Raw genomic sequence first — 20,029 nt, forward strand, 5'->3', positions numbered from 1 at the left:
GCTGCTGGTCTATGTCTGGTCTGCCTCCTGCTCACTCACGGAAAAAAAAACTTTCTCTCGCTCTTTATCTCACCCTCTCTTTCTCTCCGGGTCCTTGTAAAAACACTTTAACACAAACTTCCAGAACTCGTCTGTCAACTGGTTACACAACATGCCCTGAATGTCGTGTGTGTGTTTGTGTGCGTACGTATGTGTGTGCATATTTGTGTTGCAATGTTACTTACGAAGAAACTGTTTCTTCCTCTACAGCCGTGTGACCTGAGAATATAACCAGGAAAAGCGTTATGTTTAAAAAGTGCGATCATCCCAGGTTGCAAAGACTCAGAACACTTCAGTCTTAATATTTTACTTACTGGTCTCCTCTTGAGCGCTGTAGTGGGATGGAAGCATAGAAAGAGATTTAGTTCAAAGCCACACACGTGTGTGTGTGTGTGTGTGTGTGTGTGTGTGTGTGTGTGTGTGTGTGTGTGTGTGTGTGTGTGTGTGTGTGTGTGTGTGTGTGTGTGTGTGTGTGTGTGGGGGGGGGGGGGGGGTACATCATACACACCTGGTAGTTGGCTCCTCTGCCACAGTTTTGGGTGAGTGGAAGAATGTGGTCAATTTCTGGAGTGCTTCATGCTTCGGGCTGAAAAACAAGAGCCCAGTCAGACAACTTTGTGAGTGCAGCAGGTTGAACGACTGGCTGACTGACAGGTGAAAAGAATAACTAAGTTGTATAAGAGTGGTGGCGGAAGCAAGGAATACTTACTGCATAGAAGGGTCCTGTGTGCTGATGTCACTGTGACTGTGCTGGTGGACTGCACTTAGCTCCTTGTTTCCTAAAAGGCCACAATCCATAAACAACTTGGAAAAAAACACTTCACAGCACTTAAAGGAATATGGAATATGATAATGACAACAGCACAACAATACTTCTTGATGTTCAGTTTTAAGTCCCCTGATAAAAAATGATTATTTGCTGTAATCAAATGCAGTTCCATACATACACTGTATCCTGTCAGAATGCGCTGCCTGTTACATCTAGTATAAACTAGCCTTATCTGTAGCTATTGTTTCCTCAAAGACTCCCCCAAGCTCAGATAAGGGGAGGCGAGAAGGTTAAATATACTGTAGCCGTCACAGCCTTAAGGGTCGATTCAGACTTGGATTTATTTGATTACTGTCTTACCGAAGTCTGGCATGGAGTGTGTTCTTGTGTGGCCCCTGTAAGTGAAGAACCAATACCCATTAGAAACAAAACACGCTTTTGCTCGTACGTACATGCACACAAATGCACACACACACACACACACACACACACACACACACACACACACACACACACACACACACACATACACACATACACACATGGGTAGGGTAAGGACTTAAGGCTATACAGATACATTTTAAATTTTAATTAAAAATAATAAGCAAAAAGCAGTAGCGATATGCACACAGATACACACAGCACTGGAAGAGTCAAGAATAACGTCAATAAACCTTTGCTATAAACAGGTAAAATAAACATTTTAAAGGGAAACATTTGAAGCAGAAACGCTGCACTAAACACAGACCAAACTTTGTATAGGAAAAATGCACTTAAAGGTCCCATGACAAGCCAACAGGTGAGAGTGTGATTAGCCGTTACATTCATTTTGAAAATCTGTCTCTTTTGACATCACAAGAGGGCGTGTCCACCTAGATGTGTGACGGATAGATCAGTCTACCAGCCTACCCAGTGGACTGTAGCAAACGTTGCTCATCTATCCGTCACACATCACAGGTGGACACGCCCACTTGTGATGTCATAAGAGACACATTTTCAAAACGGCTTGTAACGGCTAATCAAACTCACACCTGGTGGCATGTCATGGGACCTATCAAGAGCGTATGAGAGCCATGTAAACTTTGGCTGGATCCAGCGTTAATCACAACAACAGACGGGGTCAAACTCGTTCACTATGGTGTGGACTCACTGGGGAGTGAAGGGCTCTACCGAGTGTGTGGGTGTGAGAGGGTCCTCGTCATCACCGCTCCACTCCTCGCTGTCGTCAGTGACTACACACACACACATAGACACACAGACACACAGACAAACACACACATACACACATACAGAGACACACATACATTTTACTATGGGGTTCAGGGTTCAATAGAATCAACTTTAAAATAGGACTTTGAAGTTGGTCACTTACAGCTTCCTTCAGACTCGTTGTTTGAATGCCTAAGGAAAAATAGGCAAAATAGACGACAATGTATCAACTTGAGACCCTGTAATGAACCATTGGAAAGGTTGAACATCTCCTAGCGCTCTCCCTTCCATCGTGCTCATGTACTCACCTGCTGCTCACGGCGGTAGCCGCCCCATCCGGGACACTGTTGCTGCTGCTGTCGGGGTACGAGGTGGCCACTCTTTTTCCCATCTGCATCATCTCCTGAATATCCAGCTCCAGGTGTTTCACTGATATGTAACCGTCTGGGAGAAAACACGTCCTGGGAGCGTTAGCATTCAGGCCATGATGTGCAGCCCAGGAGTGTCTACCGCTAAACCGTAGCACGTTAAGGTCTAACCTCAAGGGATAACCCTAACCCTGGAGATGGGCTAAGGGTTAGATATATGAGTAGTACCTTGATTTTTATTTCATGTCCATTTTGTACTTGATATTAAATAATCAGTCAGGAGAGCCAATTGGAATCTGTGTAATGCCATTGAGCTTACGTAAGAAATTAGTTTGATGCTATTAATAGCGCAGTCCTTTGAATACATTTGTTTTGCAGATGTCATGTTACTCACAGGTGTTGCTGTTGTTCCGGGCGAGCCATTTTCCCTTGGGGCACTTGGTTGTTCGGATGATGCTGATGTTCTCACCCCTTTCGACTGGCAAGTCATTTTTGCTGCCCTTCGTCGTCACAGTTACCATTGCCTGGTACATAGCCTCCTCCTGGCCTGTGATCTAAACCAGTGAGGATGGGGGAGTGCGTAAACCATGGTCAATAAGTTCACTATGGGTAGGTCAAGGAAAAAGACTTATGTATGAAAAGGGTTTATGTGTTGCAGAGTAAAGGGTCCACAGAGAATGGCATGCTAATAACCAAGAGATTATTCATAGTACAAATATGCAATATTTTCTGTCCAGTCCGACTTTATGAAGAAAATACCATGTACACATATTTATTTTTATTGTGTGCCATCAAAATATAGACTAGGCTTTTAAGTTAAAACATGTGGGACACTATTCTGTTGGACACCACATTGGAGATAGTTGAGATAATAGCATCGTCATTAAGGTTACATTTCTGTTTGCTAAAGTCTACTTGTTCCGAAATAGTTAACCAAAGAATTGGCCACACATTTGCTCATTATTTTAATTGCCAGCAATGCTAACACATTAACACAACGCAGAGACAGACAAATACCACAGAGAGAGAACGTGTGAGCCTCCGTCTGCCTGAGCACAGCGTGTTAGTGGTGAGCCTGACTGCCACAGCGAGAGGAATGAATTCAGACAGGTTTGCTTGCTCCCCCCCCCTCTCTGTTCTCCTCAACCATTCTCATCTCTCTCTCGTCATCCTCCCCCTTGTCTCTCTCTCTCAGTCGTCCTCCCCCTTGTCTCTCTGTCTCTCTCTCTCGGTTGTCCTCCCCCTTGTCTCTCTCTCTCGGCCGTCCTCCCTCTTGTCTCTCTCTCGGTCGTCCTCCCTCTTGTCTCTCTATCGGTCCCCCCCCCCCCCCCCCCTTGTCTCTCTCGGTCGTCTTCCCACTCGTCTCTCTCTATCAGTCGTCCTCCCCCTTGTCTTTCTCTCTCGGTCATCCTCCCCCTTGTCTCTCTCTCGGTCGTCCTCCCCCTTGTCTTTCTCTCTCGGTCGTCCTCCCCCTTGTCTCTCTATCAGTCGTCCTCCCCCTCCGTCTCTCTCTCTCTCTCTCGGGCATCCTAAAACAACACAACTCACGTTGAACTTCTTCTTCACGTCGTTCTCCTTCTTCTCCTTCTCCTTCTGCTCCCGCTTCTCTCTCTCTTTCTGCTCCTTCAGCTCCTTCTTCTCCTTCTCCAGCCGCTGCTTCTCCTTCTTCTTCAGCTCTTTCTCGTCTGGACCATCAGATGCCGCCTTTTTGTCTGCCCTGAAGCTGAGTCAAGAGAGAGAGAGAGAGAGAGAGATATTTCCAGTTTAATATTTAAATCTCTTAATAAAAATGTCTTAATGTGCCCTGTAACAATTGGGAGAGAGAGAGAGAGAAAGACAGAGAGAGAGAGAGAGAGAGAGAGAGAGAGAGAGAGAGAGAGAGAGAGAGAGAGAGAGAGAGAGAGAGAGAGAGAGAGAGATTTGGGAAAATGTCCATGCAGGACATTATAATAGGATAATAGGATGGGTGTGGCTGCGGGGAACACAACAAGGGTGGAGATAGAAGGCCAGTCACTGAGTTGACAACAAAGCCGTGACAGCAGAAGTGGGTCAGACTCAGACTCAGTGTGGGCCTTACTTGCCAAGACGGCCTAGCTTGCTCTTCTCTTCGTTCTGTGAAAGGAGAATGGAGATGAGGATATGTGCTAAGCCCTGCCTCATTTCAATTACAAAACACACACATATGCATGCACACACATACTCACACAAGCAAATGCATGCACACACACACACACACACACACACATCCACACCCACAAACGCACACACACGCGCACACACACACCAACACAGGTTCAAACACATGTAATGCGCTCTGTATTGGCATCCTGCTTACTGTTGGCTGTGGAGTCTCATCATATGGATCTGTGGAAAACGAGACAAATACATGAATAATAGATTTAAACGTTGCCATGATCCTATAGGCACATTATGTATTATAGATCACAATTATTTTGGGCTAGACAGAGTATGGCCGTTTCGACTATTCAAAGGTATTAAAATTGTAGTTATGATATATTAATCAATAGTGCCACTGTGACACCTCCTGACTAGACATTTACATTAATGAAAACTAAATACTTTTATAGTGTAAATGCCTTACATCCAAACCCTAAATTTAAATACAATCCCTACATGAACTACCTATGCAGACTTCTAAGAAAGGTTAATTTTGGGGTTGCTATGACTTCATTCATGTATGCACTGGCTTAGGAAACAGATTGCTATCAATTTAGCAGTAGACACGTTTTGATAGTTTGAAGTCTGAAGTCTGATATGTTTTCTATTTGACATATCTTTGATAGCAATACTATTTGACCTGAGTCTGACTGCTACACTACTTGACATAACTCTCATAGTTAGGAACTTGACCAAAGTCTGAAATATGGTTTATTTGATATATAGATAGCTACACTACTTGACTTAATTTAGGACCTTTGGACCCTTGCTTTTGGACCCAAAGCTAATAATTATACTCCTTGACCCAAAGCTGATGTTTGGTGGCTTGGAATTCATTTTTAAAGAGTCCTTACTCTTTGGTGGTCCTTTGCGCTTTTTTGTTCCCTCCACCTTGACTTTCTTCTTTGTGGCAGACACGTTGACGTCTTCGTAGAAGTTGTCGGAAGTCTCAAATAAGCTGTTATTTGCTTGCAACCTTGGTGAGCCAGAAATGTAGAGAAACAGAAGTAAAAGCCAAGGACTCCAATTCTAATATTTAAATCAAATCAAAAACCCAAACATCCAAACATTGACTCAATGGGGGCGCAAGCTTACATGGAAGTCGGTCTATTATCCTGAGCGCTATGGGCAGGTGAATCAAACACATCCTGACTTTGCTCCACTTCTGGAATCTCCCGGAATCCTGGCACTTCAAACTCTGATGCCGACGCTCCGTAGTCCTCATAGGCTGAGTTAATGGTGTCTGGAAGTGGGTTTCCGGGGTTGTGGCCGTTTGGAGTACTGTAGTCCTCGTTTCCCCAGGCATACTCAGATGGCTGAGGAGAGTGGGGCTCGGGGGAGTGTGTGTCCTCAAACTCTGGGAGGCCTTCGCTGGTTTCTTCTTGTTCCCAGGACTCCGGCGGGGTCAGGATCTCTTTCGCTAAAGGGAGACGCAGGTGAACGTAGTGAGCATCGTATTAAACACACAACACATCATGTAAAGCGGCGACAGCTCTATCTTATACGTGCTGTTTGGAGAGCCGGTAGAGACTTTTTCATTTTTTGATTACCCATAACTAAAATCCAAAATGTCAGCCCAAACGAATAGAAGCGATCTTACTGTGCGTTCACACCGCACTTCGCCCCGCGACACGTTTCAATGCAAAGTGAACGTAGAGACGTGTATCGGGCAAATTTTTTTGTCGCCGAAACCTGCGACAAGATTTGATTGACGGCACAACATTTTTCCACGTCAACGGCGAGCGCGTTCACGTGGATTTGCAGCGCGACAAATTCGCTGAAGTTGAAATATTTAAACTTTTCCGCGGCATTCGCGTGAGACAGCCAATCAGCGTTCACTCCCTGTGGGTAACGTGGGTGAAGTAACGTAAAACAGCCAATCACCGTTCAACCGGCTGGGCCAACCGTTCCCTGCACTCCGCAGTGAACCGCAGCTTGGAGGAGAAAGTGATTGTTGCCGTTTGCGACTCCCGGCGCTCTATCTATATATATATATGAATATCTATATAATATAAACATATATATAATATCACGGCACAAAGCGGTGTGCGCCTCCGGATTATATTATTAACCCATAAACGACAGGCATTCCGACGTCTCTCCCTCTTCCACAACAGGTAAAGACATGCAATGGTGGTTATCTCAGCCATGGTTGATGAGAATGAATTGGCATAAAGCACCGTTGGCCGGCAAACGACGTTGTCAGACAAAATTCGCTGTGCGACAAGTTCGCCTGACATAACTGCACACATAACTGCACAGCGACAGATTTAGATTTGTCGCGCAGCAACATTCGCCTGTTCGCGCGAACAGGCGAAACGTGTGTCTTTTGGTGTGAACGCACAGTTATAGTGTAAACATTGAATTTGTGGCAGCAGAAGATAGTGCTTCATTCTATCATAGCCACACAAGCGGCCCGTGCGTTATAGGATAGCTTGTGTTCACGAATGATGTTGACATATTTACCGTCCAGGGGCGGAGACAGGTAGGGAGTCAGGTTGACACTGGGGGGCCTGGTGGGTTTCAGTGGAGGGGGTCCAAGAACATGGGGGTCAGGGAGGGCCCTTCTGGGCGGAGGTGGAGGGACCACCATCAGCTCTGGCATCACGTCTGGACCCTCTTCAGACGTACCTTGCGACACAAAACATACCTTGTAAATACATTTACATAGAGGTTTCAATAGGCAAAGAGGGAAGCAATACGTGAGATAAGCCAAGCTAAATGTTTCAATGGGCAAGAAGCCTAAGCAGTTAAACGCAATGAAATGAGTTGACACCTTTCACCTCACTTCCACAGCCATTTTGTCCTCCAACAAATGATCATCCTGATGTGTTAAGTTATACAACACCAAATCAAGATCATCAAGAGTTCCTCTACAGCTGCAACAAATTTCTGATAATGTTGCCACACAAACCGGCTCCAAATGTCAACCAATACAGGGCTGCCAACTTTTGGGTTTTCGCTGGCGTGAGATTCTGTAGAATCTTGTAATGCATACCTTATAGCAGGGTCCATGTCGGCTGTTTGGGGGGGGGGGGGGGGCGAGCAGGATTGTTGACGGGTGGGGGGGGGGGCGGACTTGTGTTTTTTTTTGTTTTTGTGTTTTGTTTTTTTGTGAGAAAGTGGATGTGTGGCGTGTGAGTGTGTGTACACAGGTAAAAACGTGTGTCACAACATGCTAATGCACAGCTGGCTAGCTTGTTTTGTCAGTTTGGCTCAATCCAATCAATATACATTCCTAAGTTATGTTTGACAACTGTTTCATGTTGTATTCAAATATCTGGTGTGTCAATGTCAACCCAGTTCGGATCACCTGAATTCCTTGAAAACATACAATCTATTCTATCTAAACGTGCATGTCTGGTGAAACTATGACAGAACTTTGTTAGACGTTTATCCCGAAAAACATTAACAAATTAATTTAAAAATTACACACACACACACACACACACACACACACACACACACAATTATAGACTATAGACTATCATCAGTGTTGACAGCACCACACTGGCAAAAGTCTTAGTTTAATATTAAATCTGCAATTGCATTATGCAATACTTACACACATTAAGACTGAAATACAGAAGGCAGGGATTAAAGTGAGGCAGCTGGTTAAAAAACATCGAACTGTGATCACGACTCATCTCAGAGAGTCTACATGTTCACATGACAGACATGTTCGGCATTCCTCCCAACAGCCCCACCTTCTGCTCTTCGTTTCTGGCACACAAGAAGTATCGAGGTGCTGTTATGCATTGTCTCCCTATATAAATATTTGGACAAAAACCAACTCCTGACTTAGGACCTCCTGGCAACCACTGCTGTGTGCATACCACATTTCCAGCATCTCTGCAAGCCTTGGCAGTTCAACTGCTGCTACGTGTGTGACTGTGGACCACCTCGCCAGCTGTGCAGGTATGTGAGTAATATTGAGGGGACAGAGAGGAAACCATTGTAAAATAGTATTACCGATGATTACAGAGAAGTGGAACCAAAATGAAACAAGAATATACGGTGATGGACTGAGGATGAATTGAAAAAGAGCAAGGCGAAGAGAGACAGGGGAAGGACGAGAGGGATTAGCAGGGGGGGGTCCGCCGGCTCTCTGCTGTACTTACTGTTCACAAAGCCGTTTATGTGGGCTGCTTTAGGGTTCCTATGATCCTCATAGTCCGTTGGTGGCAGATCAACGAGGCTGCCTGGGGGAGGGAATCCTTCTGGAGTTGGGGCTATTAGCTGTGAAGTGAAGGGACTGTGGAGGAACAATGGACAAGTGTAAGATTATTCAGCATTATTTATTAGCGTGGCTCATTAGCAAGATAAGACCATGAGGGTATGCAGGTGTAACTACCCCTTCATTGAAGGGCGCCACACAATACCACTGCAAAAGTAATCTTGGATCCAGCAGTCCTACTTTGCTAGAGCAGAACTTCTCTTTGTGACAGAGATAAATTCCAGAGAAGAAAAGTGCATTTGTGTGAGAGGGAATTTGAATTGTAAGTGTAGATCCATACTGTCCATTCACACAGTGTTGATTTGTAAATATTTACACTTTTTTTACAGTTCACTACTACGGCCGAGTAACGCACTTACAGATCCCCGCCCCCCAGCCACAGGCAAGTGGTGCAACAGACTTTAGATGAATCTAAAAAGGTGCTTGAGACGTATAGCTCACCTGGCAGACTTCCTGCGAGCTTTCTCCAGGGCTTGGAGGATCCTCTGGTCCGCCGGAGAGGTCCTCTTCCCGGGGGTCTTCTCCGCCGCCCGCTCCAGGGCCGAGGACAGCGCAGATCCCGGACGCTCCATCTTGGGAGATGCCGAGAGGGGCAGGACGTCGTCAGCGCTGGCCATGACGGGGAGCTCCTCCCCATAGTAGTCAACCTCCACCCGGTGGGGTGGGGTGCCGGGGCCAGATGGCGCCGGGCTGGGGGCGGCCATGGAGCCGAGCAGGGGGCTGCTGGGTGTGGAGGGACGGCCCGGGGAGGATGTGGCAGATCTGGAGCCAGTGGAAACAGGCACGTCGGGGGCGGTCTCCACCTCCGATGGCGTTTCTGTCACCCGCCAGGGAGCCGTGTGGGACACTGCCAGGACATTGTCTATGAGGGAGGCGTGGGAGGGGCCGTCGGGAGGGGCGATAGGGATAAAGTTGGGCGGCATGAGGGCCGCCATGGGGTTGTACTCGGGGACCGTGGCGGGGATCAGCAGGTGCGCTGCAGCCGGGGCTCCTACAGAGGGGAGGGAGCCGCTCGGGACCAGCGGAGCCAGTCCACTCTGGACGTCCGGGCTGGGGGAGTCAAGAATGGGTTCCATGTCCATCGACCCTCTCTTGGAGATCTTCTTGAAGCCTGCGAAGGTCATCTTCCTGAGGGTGCCTTTTGGCGGCGGCGAGGCGGGCACCAGCTCACTGGACCCTTTGGTTCTGAAATGAAGCAGCCCCTTCTTGTCTTTCCCATTCTTCGGCTTGGGCGGGTCTTTATCCTCCACGTCCAGCTTCTCTTTGCTCCCCTTTGTGGACTTTCTGTCCTTGTCCTTGCCGGCTTTGGGCTTAGCGTCGCTCTTCTCCTTGGTCTTGGTCAGCGGTATCAGGGGCTTCCAGCCGTCCTTCTTGTCCTCCTTGAAGACCAACATGGGAGCCCCCACCGTCCTGCTGTCTAAGTTGATGGAGGAGAGAATGGAGGGCCGGGCCCCTGCCGGCAGGTGGTGCGTGGGACTCTGGGGAGGGAGGACGACCTGTGGTTTCTCTGGGAGCACAGGTCTGGTTCTGGGTGGCATCGGGAGTATTTCCACATCCTGGAACTTAGCCATCAGGGCGTTGAAGTCCAGTGTGTCCTCCTGCATGAGCGTTAGGCAGAAAGAGCACATTCGTAGTAATTGTTATTATATAGTGATAGTATAATATATTGTATTACTTAAAATCGTTATTGTCAGTTAAAAATGACTTTGTTTGTCAATAAACTCTAATGGGTGTTTAAGTGAATGGGTCGATTCATAAAAATCTGGGTTGTAAAATGGAAGAAATCATCAAATCAGTCATGTTCAATTTCATAGGTTATCAAAACCACTATTAGTAATAGATTGCTCTCTCTCTCTCTCTCTCTCTCTCTCTCTCTCACACACACACACACACACACACACACACACACACACACACACACACACACACACACACATTTCGGATTAAAAATATTGTTTTTATATTTGTTTTGTTTGGTTATCTGTAGCCTAACAAAAAAAGAAGACAAACACAACCATTAAAACGTATTTGTAACCTAATGTACAGATCTGTAGGATATCAAATAATCATGTCGTAAAGCATTACATCATGTCATTTTTGAGAAGTTTTCAATAAAATCAATCGTACCTGATCCATTGCGCTTCAGGTGTTTATATAAGACAACTCCAATGATATTCTCATGTGCCTCTCATTCTGGATCCAACGATCATTTCCTCTTGGTAAAAAAAATGTATCGCTTCGAAAAATACTCTGTAAATGATTGAACGATATATCGTTTATCATTTACTTGAAGGAGATGTTGGAAGTCTGGAAGTATGACACAAACATCAGCGTCCTCTGCTCTGCTCTAGGCTCATCGCGTTCAGGTTTCGGTGTGAGAATGAAGTTGACGCGCATATCATCCTCCTTACCTTGCCGAAACAACGTCAGTCTCGTCCAACGGGTCTTGTCCCGGTGGAGGATTTAATGCCTCATACGGACAATCGACAGCTCCCGGACTGGTTTTTACCTTCAGGAATGTGGCTTGTCTGGCACAGCGTGTGCCATGAATGTGAGTCAGTCGTCAGGTGTGTGTGGCAGGCCTCCCGAGTAGGAAAGTGTTGTTAAACTATTTACTAACCTACAACAGTAGATTTCCATCGGTGAACACAAGATGTAGCCTTTACAAATAGCTAGGAAATGCTTAGGAAAACCATCGAGTGGTCTCTTTGGAATTGAAACGGATGTTTGAGTATATCATATCTATAAATATGATAAATTATACTGTAGCTGATACCTTACATTCCAGGCTATTGACACAGACCTCACAGCTATTCAAGGGGGTATTTACACACACACACACACACACACACACACACACACACACACACACACACACACACACACACACACACACACACACACACACACACACACAGACAGACAGACAGACAGACAGACAGACAGACAGACAGACAGACAGACAGACAGACAGACAGACAGACAGACAGACAGACAGACAGACAGACAGACAGACACACACACACACACACACACACACACACACACACACACACACACACACACACAATACATTATAGTTCAGGTGAACAGCTAAATACTTGTTCTGTGTGACCTTTAAGGGGAGCATACCCAGTCTTGTAAAAGTACTTGAAAGCAATACTTGAGTAAAAGTACAAGTATCTTACCAGAAAATGACTTTGGTAGAAGTTAAAGTCACCTTTTAAAATATTACTTGAGTAAAAGTCTTAAAGTACCTGACATTTAGTGTACTTAAGTATCAAAAGTAATTGTCTGATATAAAGACGGCATCAATAATGTGACATGCCTGGACAAGCGGGACTTCTTCTTCGCGCTTGGCGGTTGACATGACAACAAACTGACATTACGTCACCAACTCAAACTTCTTCTGATTTTAAGTTGTAGTAACGAGTAACGAAGATGGTTAGGAGAAATGTATCGGAGTAAAAGTTCACATTTTATTTAGGAAATGTAGTGTGGTAAAGTACAGTAACAAAGTATTTGTACTTCGTTACATTACAACACTGAGCATACCTGAAGTAAAGGGCCTGTGTACTATGGCTCTAGCTTGTGGAGAGACCGTTCCCATTGGTTGATGAAACCCCCTGGTATCAATGGCCTGATGAGGGCTGTGTCCTGTGAATTTCTGACGTTTCAAACTGATTTTCCCCAGGTTAATTGTTAACCGTTTGACCTTTAAAATCTTGTTATGCACACATACGCATACACACATACACACCAGAGTGTACATCGGATGCTGTGGACAAACTCTTATTCTGGACTGTTAATACTGCTGTGCTAACTGTGTTTATACATCCTGCAGGGAGGCGCTGGTGGATGGAAATAAGACAGAAGAAGTGAATGGCCTGGCTGGGCAGTCAGTTGCTAATTAAGCTTATGGCATGTTGCATTAGAGGCTGTCAGAGCAGCACTTCGGAGACATGACAGCTCATTAAAGCAGGCTTGAGTTACAACACAGCAGTGTGCCCCCGCCTTGCTTTCAAACACACAGGGGTCACCTCTGCCAGACAGAAACCATTAGTCTCTCTCTCTCTGCCTCTCACTCACGCATGTTAAGAACTACTCTAGAGGAGTAAAAGAAAGTGTAAGTAGACATATTAGTCATTTGGGATGTGTTTATTTGCAACAGTAATACATTGTGGAATACGTAAGATCAAAACAAAAGAGAAAAAAAGCGAAATCATCTAAAAATCCACTGTAGGATGCATCATATTCATAATGATAAAAAAATGATGTGTCAATTTTTACGCTTAAGAAACTGTTAGCTGAGGTAAAAGTTAAAACAGGGTCTATCATTTTGTTTGTTAATCAAGATAATCAACACCAAAATCAACAAGTCCAAAAATGAAAAATAAATAAAAGAGAAAATCAAATGAGGCGGCGGACTGGAGGCCATAAAATAGGGAGTCACTGGCTTCGAGCTGAGGCCCGGATGCAGATGTTCTGGCACCGGAGAGACGGACAGCTCGGTGGCGGGGGACTACCACCGCACCCCCCTCCCCACCCCCGGTGGGGCTCTGATGTACAGCAGGGTCACTGGACTCAGGGACGGGCCGCAACCAGGTGGGCGGACCGGGGGGACCAGGAGGGGGGGGGGGGGGGGGGGGGTAATGAGGAGGGAGCAGCTCGGTGGGTCAGACGTGGTGGGACGTAGAGCGGGGGAGGGGGCTCACCACGTCACATGGGCCAAGCCGCTACTGTCACGTGAGCAGTCGTGCTGACTTTGATACGCCGCTGCAGTGTAGGGGGTTAACGGGACCTTCAGTCGGGCAACAAAGGATTAAGACGAGAGACAAGGGTGTTGCGTGAAGCGACGCTCAGGGGACTGAAGCCAGGGGTGAGGGTCGGGGGCCGGGGGGGGGGGGGGCACTTTGAGACAGGGCCCGGAAATATAAGTAGAGGACAAACGTTGATATCGAGTTTGCATAACGGAAGCCTTCCTATTTTATAGCACAGAAGTCCGCTGGACCAAATGATTCTTGTTATTATTATTTACAAAATGAGCTTGGCAAACCATGGATCAGATGCCTTAAAGCCATGTCGACTCTATGACTCCTATAGAGCTGCCCCCGGTGGCCAGATTTGACTTATAAAATAAAAATTCATTTTTTTTGTCTTCATTTATTTGTTCATTTCTTTTTCATTTGTATTGTACAAAAGCTATAGAGAGTGAACAGTTCAATCACAGAATCTGTTTGATTTGCAACATCCATGTCTTCACAGATCCCATTCTGTAGCACGTCTAGTCCTCTGGCCTGTGTCCAGCTGGCCACTTACAACATGTTTGGCCAATCAAATGTTTGTGTGTGTGTGTGTGTGTAAAGTGGTATTTTGATAGGTGTATATGTAGTAATGTCTGTTTTTGTGATTTGAATGTGTGTGTGTGTTTGTGTGCGTGTCTGATTCACGGTTTGTATGTCTTTCTGGGTCTTCGTGGGTGTAGGAGTGTTGAACACCAACATATTGGCTCTGAACCCACACACGTTCCCTGTACCTGTACCTGTACATGTAAGTGCATGTCTATGTATGGAAGTGCATGTCTGTGTATGCATGTGTATGTGAGTCGCTCCAGTAGAGTCTCTTTCTGCATATTGATCCAGCAGACACTCACATGTATGGGGGAAAAAACAAAACAAAAAAACGCCCGACCAATCAGACGGAGGGATCTTCCAAGCAGAAGCAGTAGATTTGTCCTGGTAGGCCCGTTAGAGTCTAGCTCCTCCCACTGTATCTCTGCTACACGCACTGATTCACTCGCGTGTACATGAAATATGGTCGCTCTTGTGTCTTCCGGTATCAGTGTGTGTGTATGAGTTGGGTAGTGTAGTGGGTGTTTGCTGCGCACACACACACACACACACACACACACACACACACACACACACACACACACACAAAAAACACACACACACACACACACACACACAGGTGGATGGAAGAGGCGTTGATCTGGCCACAACTCTGGTCTGAGAAATGTCAGAGGTGGAGGAGGAAGAAGAGGTGTAGGAGGAGGAGGGAGCAAGAGAGAGAAGGAAAGAGGGAAAAGGGGAGGGCTGGATGGGTGTAGGTGGAGCAGGTGTGTCTGTAGTTGTTGGCCCTTGGTGTTGGCACAGATTGAGGAGCAGGAGGGAAGATCATTTGTCTGGTTGACGGATATCCATCTCATATAAGTGGGAATCAACCATAGGTCTTTCCATCTCTCCTGCTCACTCTCTCTGTCCTTTACAGGGAGCGTGAGGAGGAGGAGGTGGAGGAGGAGGAAGAGGAGGAGGAGGAGGAGATGAAGGTACGTGGGCTAGAGGAGCTTTCTCTGGGGAGGTTGTTAGACAGTGGAGAGGAGGAATGGCAGTGGTGCCATGCAGGGGCACAGTCCGGCTTTACACACACACACACACACACACACTCACACTTGCGCAAGCACATACACACACACTGAAGGTTTCTGTTGGTTTGCCAGTTGCTGGTCTGGTTCTGACGTCTCTTGGATCTTTTTTATTTTTTCCCTTTGTTGACCTGGGCATAGAGCGAGTCCATCCATTTCTGGGGGAAAAAACAATGACAACAGCATCAGTAAAAACCTTGAATATTCACAGTCACAAAGTCGAGTAGGTCTACTCGACTTAAAGTCGAGTAGGTCTACTCGACTTAGTAAAATGTTTACACTGTTTACACTTCACATTAACTCACAGAACGCAATGTGGTTATTGTTTCAACTAGGCTACCAATGCAATTCAAATATCAAATTAGCTTGCATTTCTACTCTGGCCACCAGGTGGCAGTAGAACACTGGCTTCGGTTCTCTCAAAAGTTATCGCTCAGCATCGGCGCCCATATAGAGCTCTCAGAGAACAACAGACCCTTAAGACCTACTGTCTGTCTAAATCTGTCTGTGGCTGCGTGTGTAATTGGTATTGAGTTTCTATGTGTGGTTGCTTGCCACTGTGAGTCTGAGTGTGTGTGTGTGTCTGGGTGTGTCACATTGTGAGAATGGAGGAGCATGTGCCAACAGATTTTGGTATCTGTGTGTGGTGTGCGCAGTGATGCATTTCCATCCGCATTCTATTTTCATTCTGTCTGTCCTGTGCCTTATGAATCAGGGACAGACAAGAAACAAGCCGCCTAGTAACACCAGTTTGTGACTCATTGCGTCTCCATTCAGAGCACATACAACTTAAGTAATCATACAATTATCATACACATAATTACCCGCCACTTGGACAAGTTGATTGGAGGCTCATGACTGGTGCTATTATGATTTCCGGAAGACCTCTCTCTCTCAGAGTTCCCTATGAGACCCAGATTGCTAAGAGTATATGGTCTGTTTACAGGTCATTCAGAGCCTTGGCTGAAAACGTTGAAATCGTATTTAAGAAAAGTGTATTGCAAATGGAGTTCCTTAAAGGTCCCCTGAACCTATACCTGTATCATTAAATATATTATGTTTTTTACAACAACGGCTTAGCACGGATTCTACACCTTTATGTTAATATCACCGTAGCCTTCTATGAATATGCAAATTGGAAAACGCCCCCATGTCCTCAAACGCCAGTGCTTAAATGCAAAAATGAATTCCATCTTACAAACATCAGCAACATGTTCTTATAAAAAAACACAAAAATAAACGATGGGACGTTTGGAGAGGGAGTGGAAGGACTTTCCAAGATCAGCATCCTTGTCCAAGTTAATCCCATTTTATTTGGTTAATCGAGTAGTACAATGACAAACTATTCAACCTTCCGTGAACCAAAGACTTGACAATGACTAACTTTGCAGTCTTTTGCAAATTTTCCCACAGTAGACAACTGCTTGAATCAGTGTGCGGCATGACATGACCACTAAAAACCAAAGTGCTTCTGCAGACCTACTCTCATCTCAACAGTTAAGGGTCATGTGATAACGGAGTGATGCTCAAACACAAAAAAAGAGCTGAAGGGTAGTTATGGTGGCATTTGGAGGGTGGGCTGGGGGTACAGAGCTGAAAGCGTAGGGCTTGCCAGGCCCAGACAGTCAGCAGAAAGGAGACGCCAGCGGCACTGAGAGACTGAGGGAAAGAGGGGTGACAGAGAGACGCTGAGAGCAGCAGTGACAAGGCCAAGCATTCCCAGAGTGCCCGGGCTCACTACCCGGCACCGCGCCTCTACATCATTCAGTCCACGCTGCCAACGGTGCTGGAGGAGGTGATGGAGGAGATTATGGAGGAGGAAGAGGTGGAAAAGGAGGTGGATGAGGAGGTGGAAGAGACGAGGGTGGAGGTGGTGGAAGAAGGGGGGGAGGAGACGGGGATGGAGGCGGTGGAGGTTGAGGAGAAGTAGTTGGGGGAGGAGAATGTGATGGAGGAGGAGTGGGTGGAGAATGAGGTGAAAGAGGCGGCGGAGGAGGAAATGGAGCAGTATGTGGATGAGGAGAAGGAGAAGGAGGGGGTGGAGGAGATGGAGAAGGAGGTGGAGGTAGACGTTTGAGTTGTAGGAGCAGGTGGAGGTTAAGGTAGCCGAGAAGGGGCTGGAGAATGAGGCAGAGGAGGAGGAGGGAGGGGAGGAGCAGTTGGTGGAGAGGGTGGAGGAGAAGGGGCTAGATAATGATTTAGAGGAGTAGGAGCAGGAGGAGGTGGAGGAGGAGGTAGTGGAGGATGAGGAGGAAGGGAAGGAGAAGGTGGTGGAGGAGGAATTGGTGGAGGCGGTGGTAGGGATGGTATTGGAAGAGGTGGTTGAAGAGGAAGTGGAGGACGAGGAGAAGGAGGAGGGATGGGCTGCTTAAAGGGGAATTTCACCGGTGGAGACATGAATCTGTATTGAAAGTGGGTCATATATGTAGTCGAATAGTAACAGAAATTTCTAATTTGGTGCCTTCTTCACCGAGAAAAGGCAGACAGTGACTTTTTGGCACTTGTGGATTGGAAGACGACAACTCCCACAATGCCAATCACAATCACTCCCTAAGGGACGTAACATAACAGCCAATCAGTGTTCACTGCCTGCTGTCCAGAGTGAACTGCAGCAGGAGGAGAAGTGATTTTTGCCGTTTGTGGACTCTCGGAGCTCTATATCTAAATAATATATTATATCATATATAGGTATCTATATAATATAATATAATATATAATATCACGGCCAAAAGCTGTGTGCGCGTCGGGTTCTCAGACGTCTCTGGTCCTTCCACAACAAGTAAAGACTCATAGTGGGGGTTATCTCGGCCAGAGTCCTGCACAGGCTCGGGAACCCGACGGGTGACCCACACAATTTGGATGAAATGGATGAAAAATAATGTACCGACCCGCCTTAACAGCGCGGGTCGGTCGCGGGTTTTGCGATTGCGAGCGAGACTTCTCCGGTGCTGGATATGTTATTCAGGAGCAGAGGAGTCAATTAAAACCGTCCACAGTGGATGATATGCTTTTTTTGCACAGCAATCTAAAGCACCATGCCAACACCAGGTAGTGTAATTCCCCGGCGTTCCATCTAATGTGTCTAATTTTCCTTCGGGTGTGGGTCAGGCGTCAATATCAATTTATAGCGGGTCTGGTCGGGTGCGGGTTTGCAAAATAAGACCCCTGTATTGATTCTCGGCCATGGTGGAGAAGGAATTGGAGGAGGAATTGTTCGCTTTGATTCTCTGAAGCTCAGATTAAACCGTGACTTCAGAGTGATGTGGAAGGACCAGAGACGTCGGAGAACCTGACGCAGTCGTATTCATAATATCATCCGGACCAGAGGCGCACACAGCTTTTGGCCGATGTCTATATATTATATTATATAATTTAGATGTAAAGCTCCAGGTCTCCAGCCGGAGCTCCCGGAGTGTCTTAGAATATTGACACAGCCAAAAGCTGTGTGCGCCGCATGATATTATAAATTAACGACTGTGTCTCTGGTACTACATCATTGCTTCTTGAACGCTTGTGTGATCTACCGGTCACATGTCAAAATCCATACCGTAGCGCAAATTCCCACCAGTGTACTCTCTATACCGTTTATACCATACCCTAAGTCCCACCCACTGGAACTAGTGCTTGTCGTTTTTTAGTGTTAGCGGTAGATACGGATCTCTCTCGTCTCAGGGGAATGATGCACGGCCATTCAAAATCATGACTGGGTTTCTAACGATACAAAGCTTAATGCAAATGGGTGAAGTGTCCCTTTAATGGAAACACAAATCAGAGCCCGATAGGCTAAATATCTGGTGTTTATTATGCCTCCATCCTTTCAATATAAAGGTGAGTGTTGTGTGCAGCACATGTTTATTTATTTGAATGTACATGTTTGCTTTATTAGTGTGTTTGTGTGCGGATATGTGGATATGTGTATGTGTGTGTGTGTGTGTGTGTGTGTGTGTTTGTGTGTGTGTGTTTGTGTGAGAGATATTTTCTGTGGAATATGTGGTTCTCTGTGTGTGTGTGTGTGTGTGTGTGTGTGTGTGTGTGTGTGTGTGTGTGACACACATACACACGCACATAAATACACACGAGGACTCACGTGTATGTGTGTTTGTGTGAGTGAGCGAGCGGGTGGGTGTGTGTGTCCCTGTGTGTGCCTGCGGTTGGACCTGACCAGGGCATTCCAGCGGAGCATTGTGGGGTTTCTCTGTCAAGCGTGGCAGCAGACCATTTCACAGTCCAGGCCTGAGCGGCCGCACTGGGCGCCGTGAGATCAGCCCACACAAAAAAAAGAAAAAACGCTTACTCCCGCAAAAGCCCCGACACGTGTACGTCTGGCCCCCACTGTGGGACGACAGGCGTCCACAGCCCAACCGCAGACACAAATAAATACACGCACACACAAACTCACACCTTTTTGGCTGCGATCCGGGCACAGGTGGCTGTGGCAGCGATCACAGGTGTGCTTGGCTGGGGAATAACTAGGTCTAATGCACAGGTGTGGCTGTGTGTGTGTGTGTGTGTGTGTGTGTGTGTGTGCTTTTGTGTGTGTGTGTGCTTTTGTGTGTGTGTGCTTTTGTGTGTGTGTGGCTGTGTTTGTGCTTGTGTCTATGTGTGTTTGCGTATGCGTGTGACTGTGTTTGTGTCTATGTGTGTGTGTGTGCGTGTGTGTGCTTGGCAAGGTGTCTTAAGTAGTTGTGATTGAGCACATAAACACCATATGGGTGCATCTTCATAAGACCCCAAACAAAGAAGTCCAGTGTTCCTAACTACAACCTCACAGGAACAAAAACGACTTCTTTGAGTTCGCTTCAGTT

At 46.4% G+C, this 20,029-nt stretch overlaps 1 protein-coding gene across 1 annotated transcript in view; it reads right to left on the reverse strand.

Moving 5' to 3' along the window:
* Positions 1–14,789: 14,789 nt before the first annotated feature.
* dab1a (DAB adaptor protein 1a) overlaps positions 14,790–20,029 on the reverse strand; it is a 68,599-nt gene continuing 63,359 nt past the window's right edge. Inside the window, exon 13 of the mRNA XM_084472571.1 lies at positions 14,790–15,382. Within this exon, the coding sequence (XP_084328697.1) occupies positions 15,335–15,382 (48 nt within the window). The 3' untranslated portion in view covers positions 14,790–15,334. The remainder of the gene's footprint in view (positions 15,383–20,029) is intronic.

Source organism: Micromesistius poutassou, assembly GCF_964030765.1.
Source record: "Micromesistius poutassou genome assembly, chromosome: 9".
Taxonomy (NCBI): Eukaryota; Metazoa; Chordata; class Actinopteri; order Gadiformes; family Gadidae; genus Micromesistius; species Micromesistius poutassou.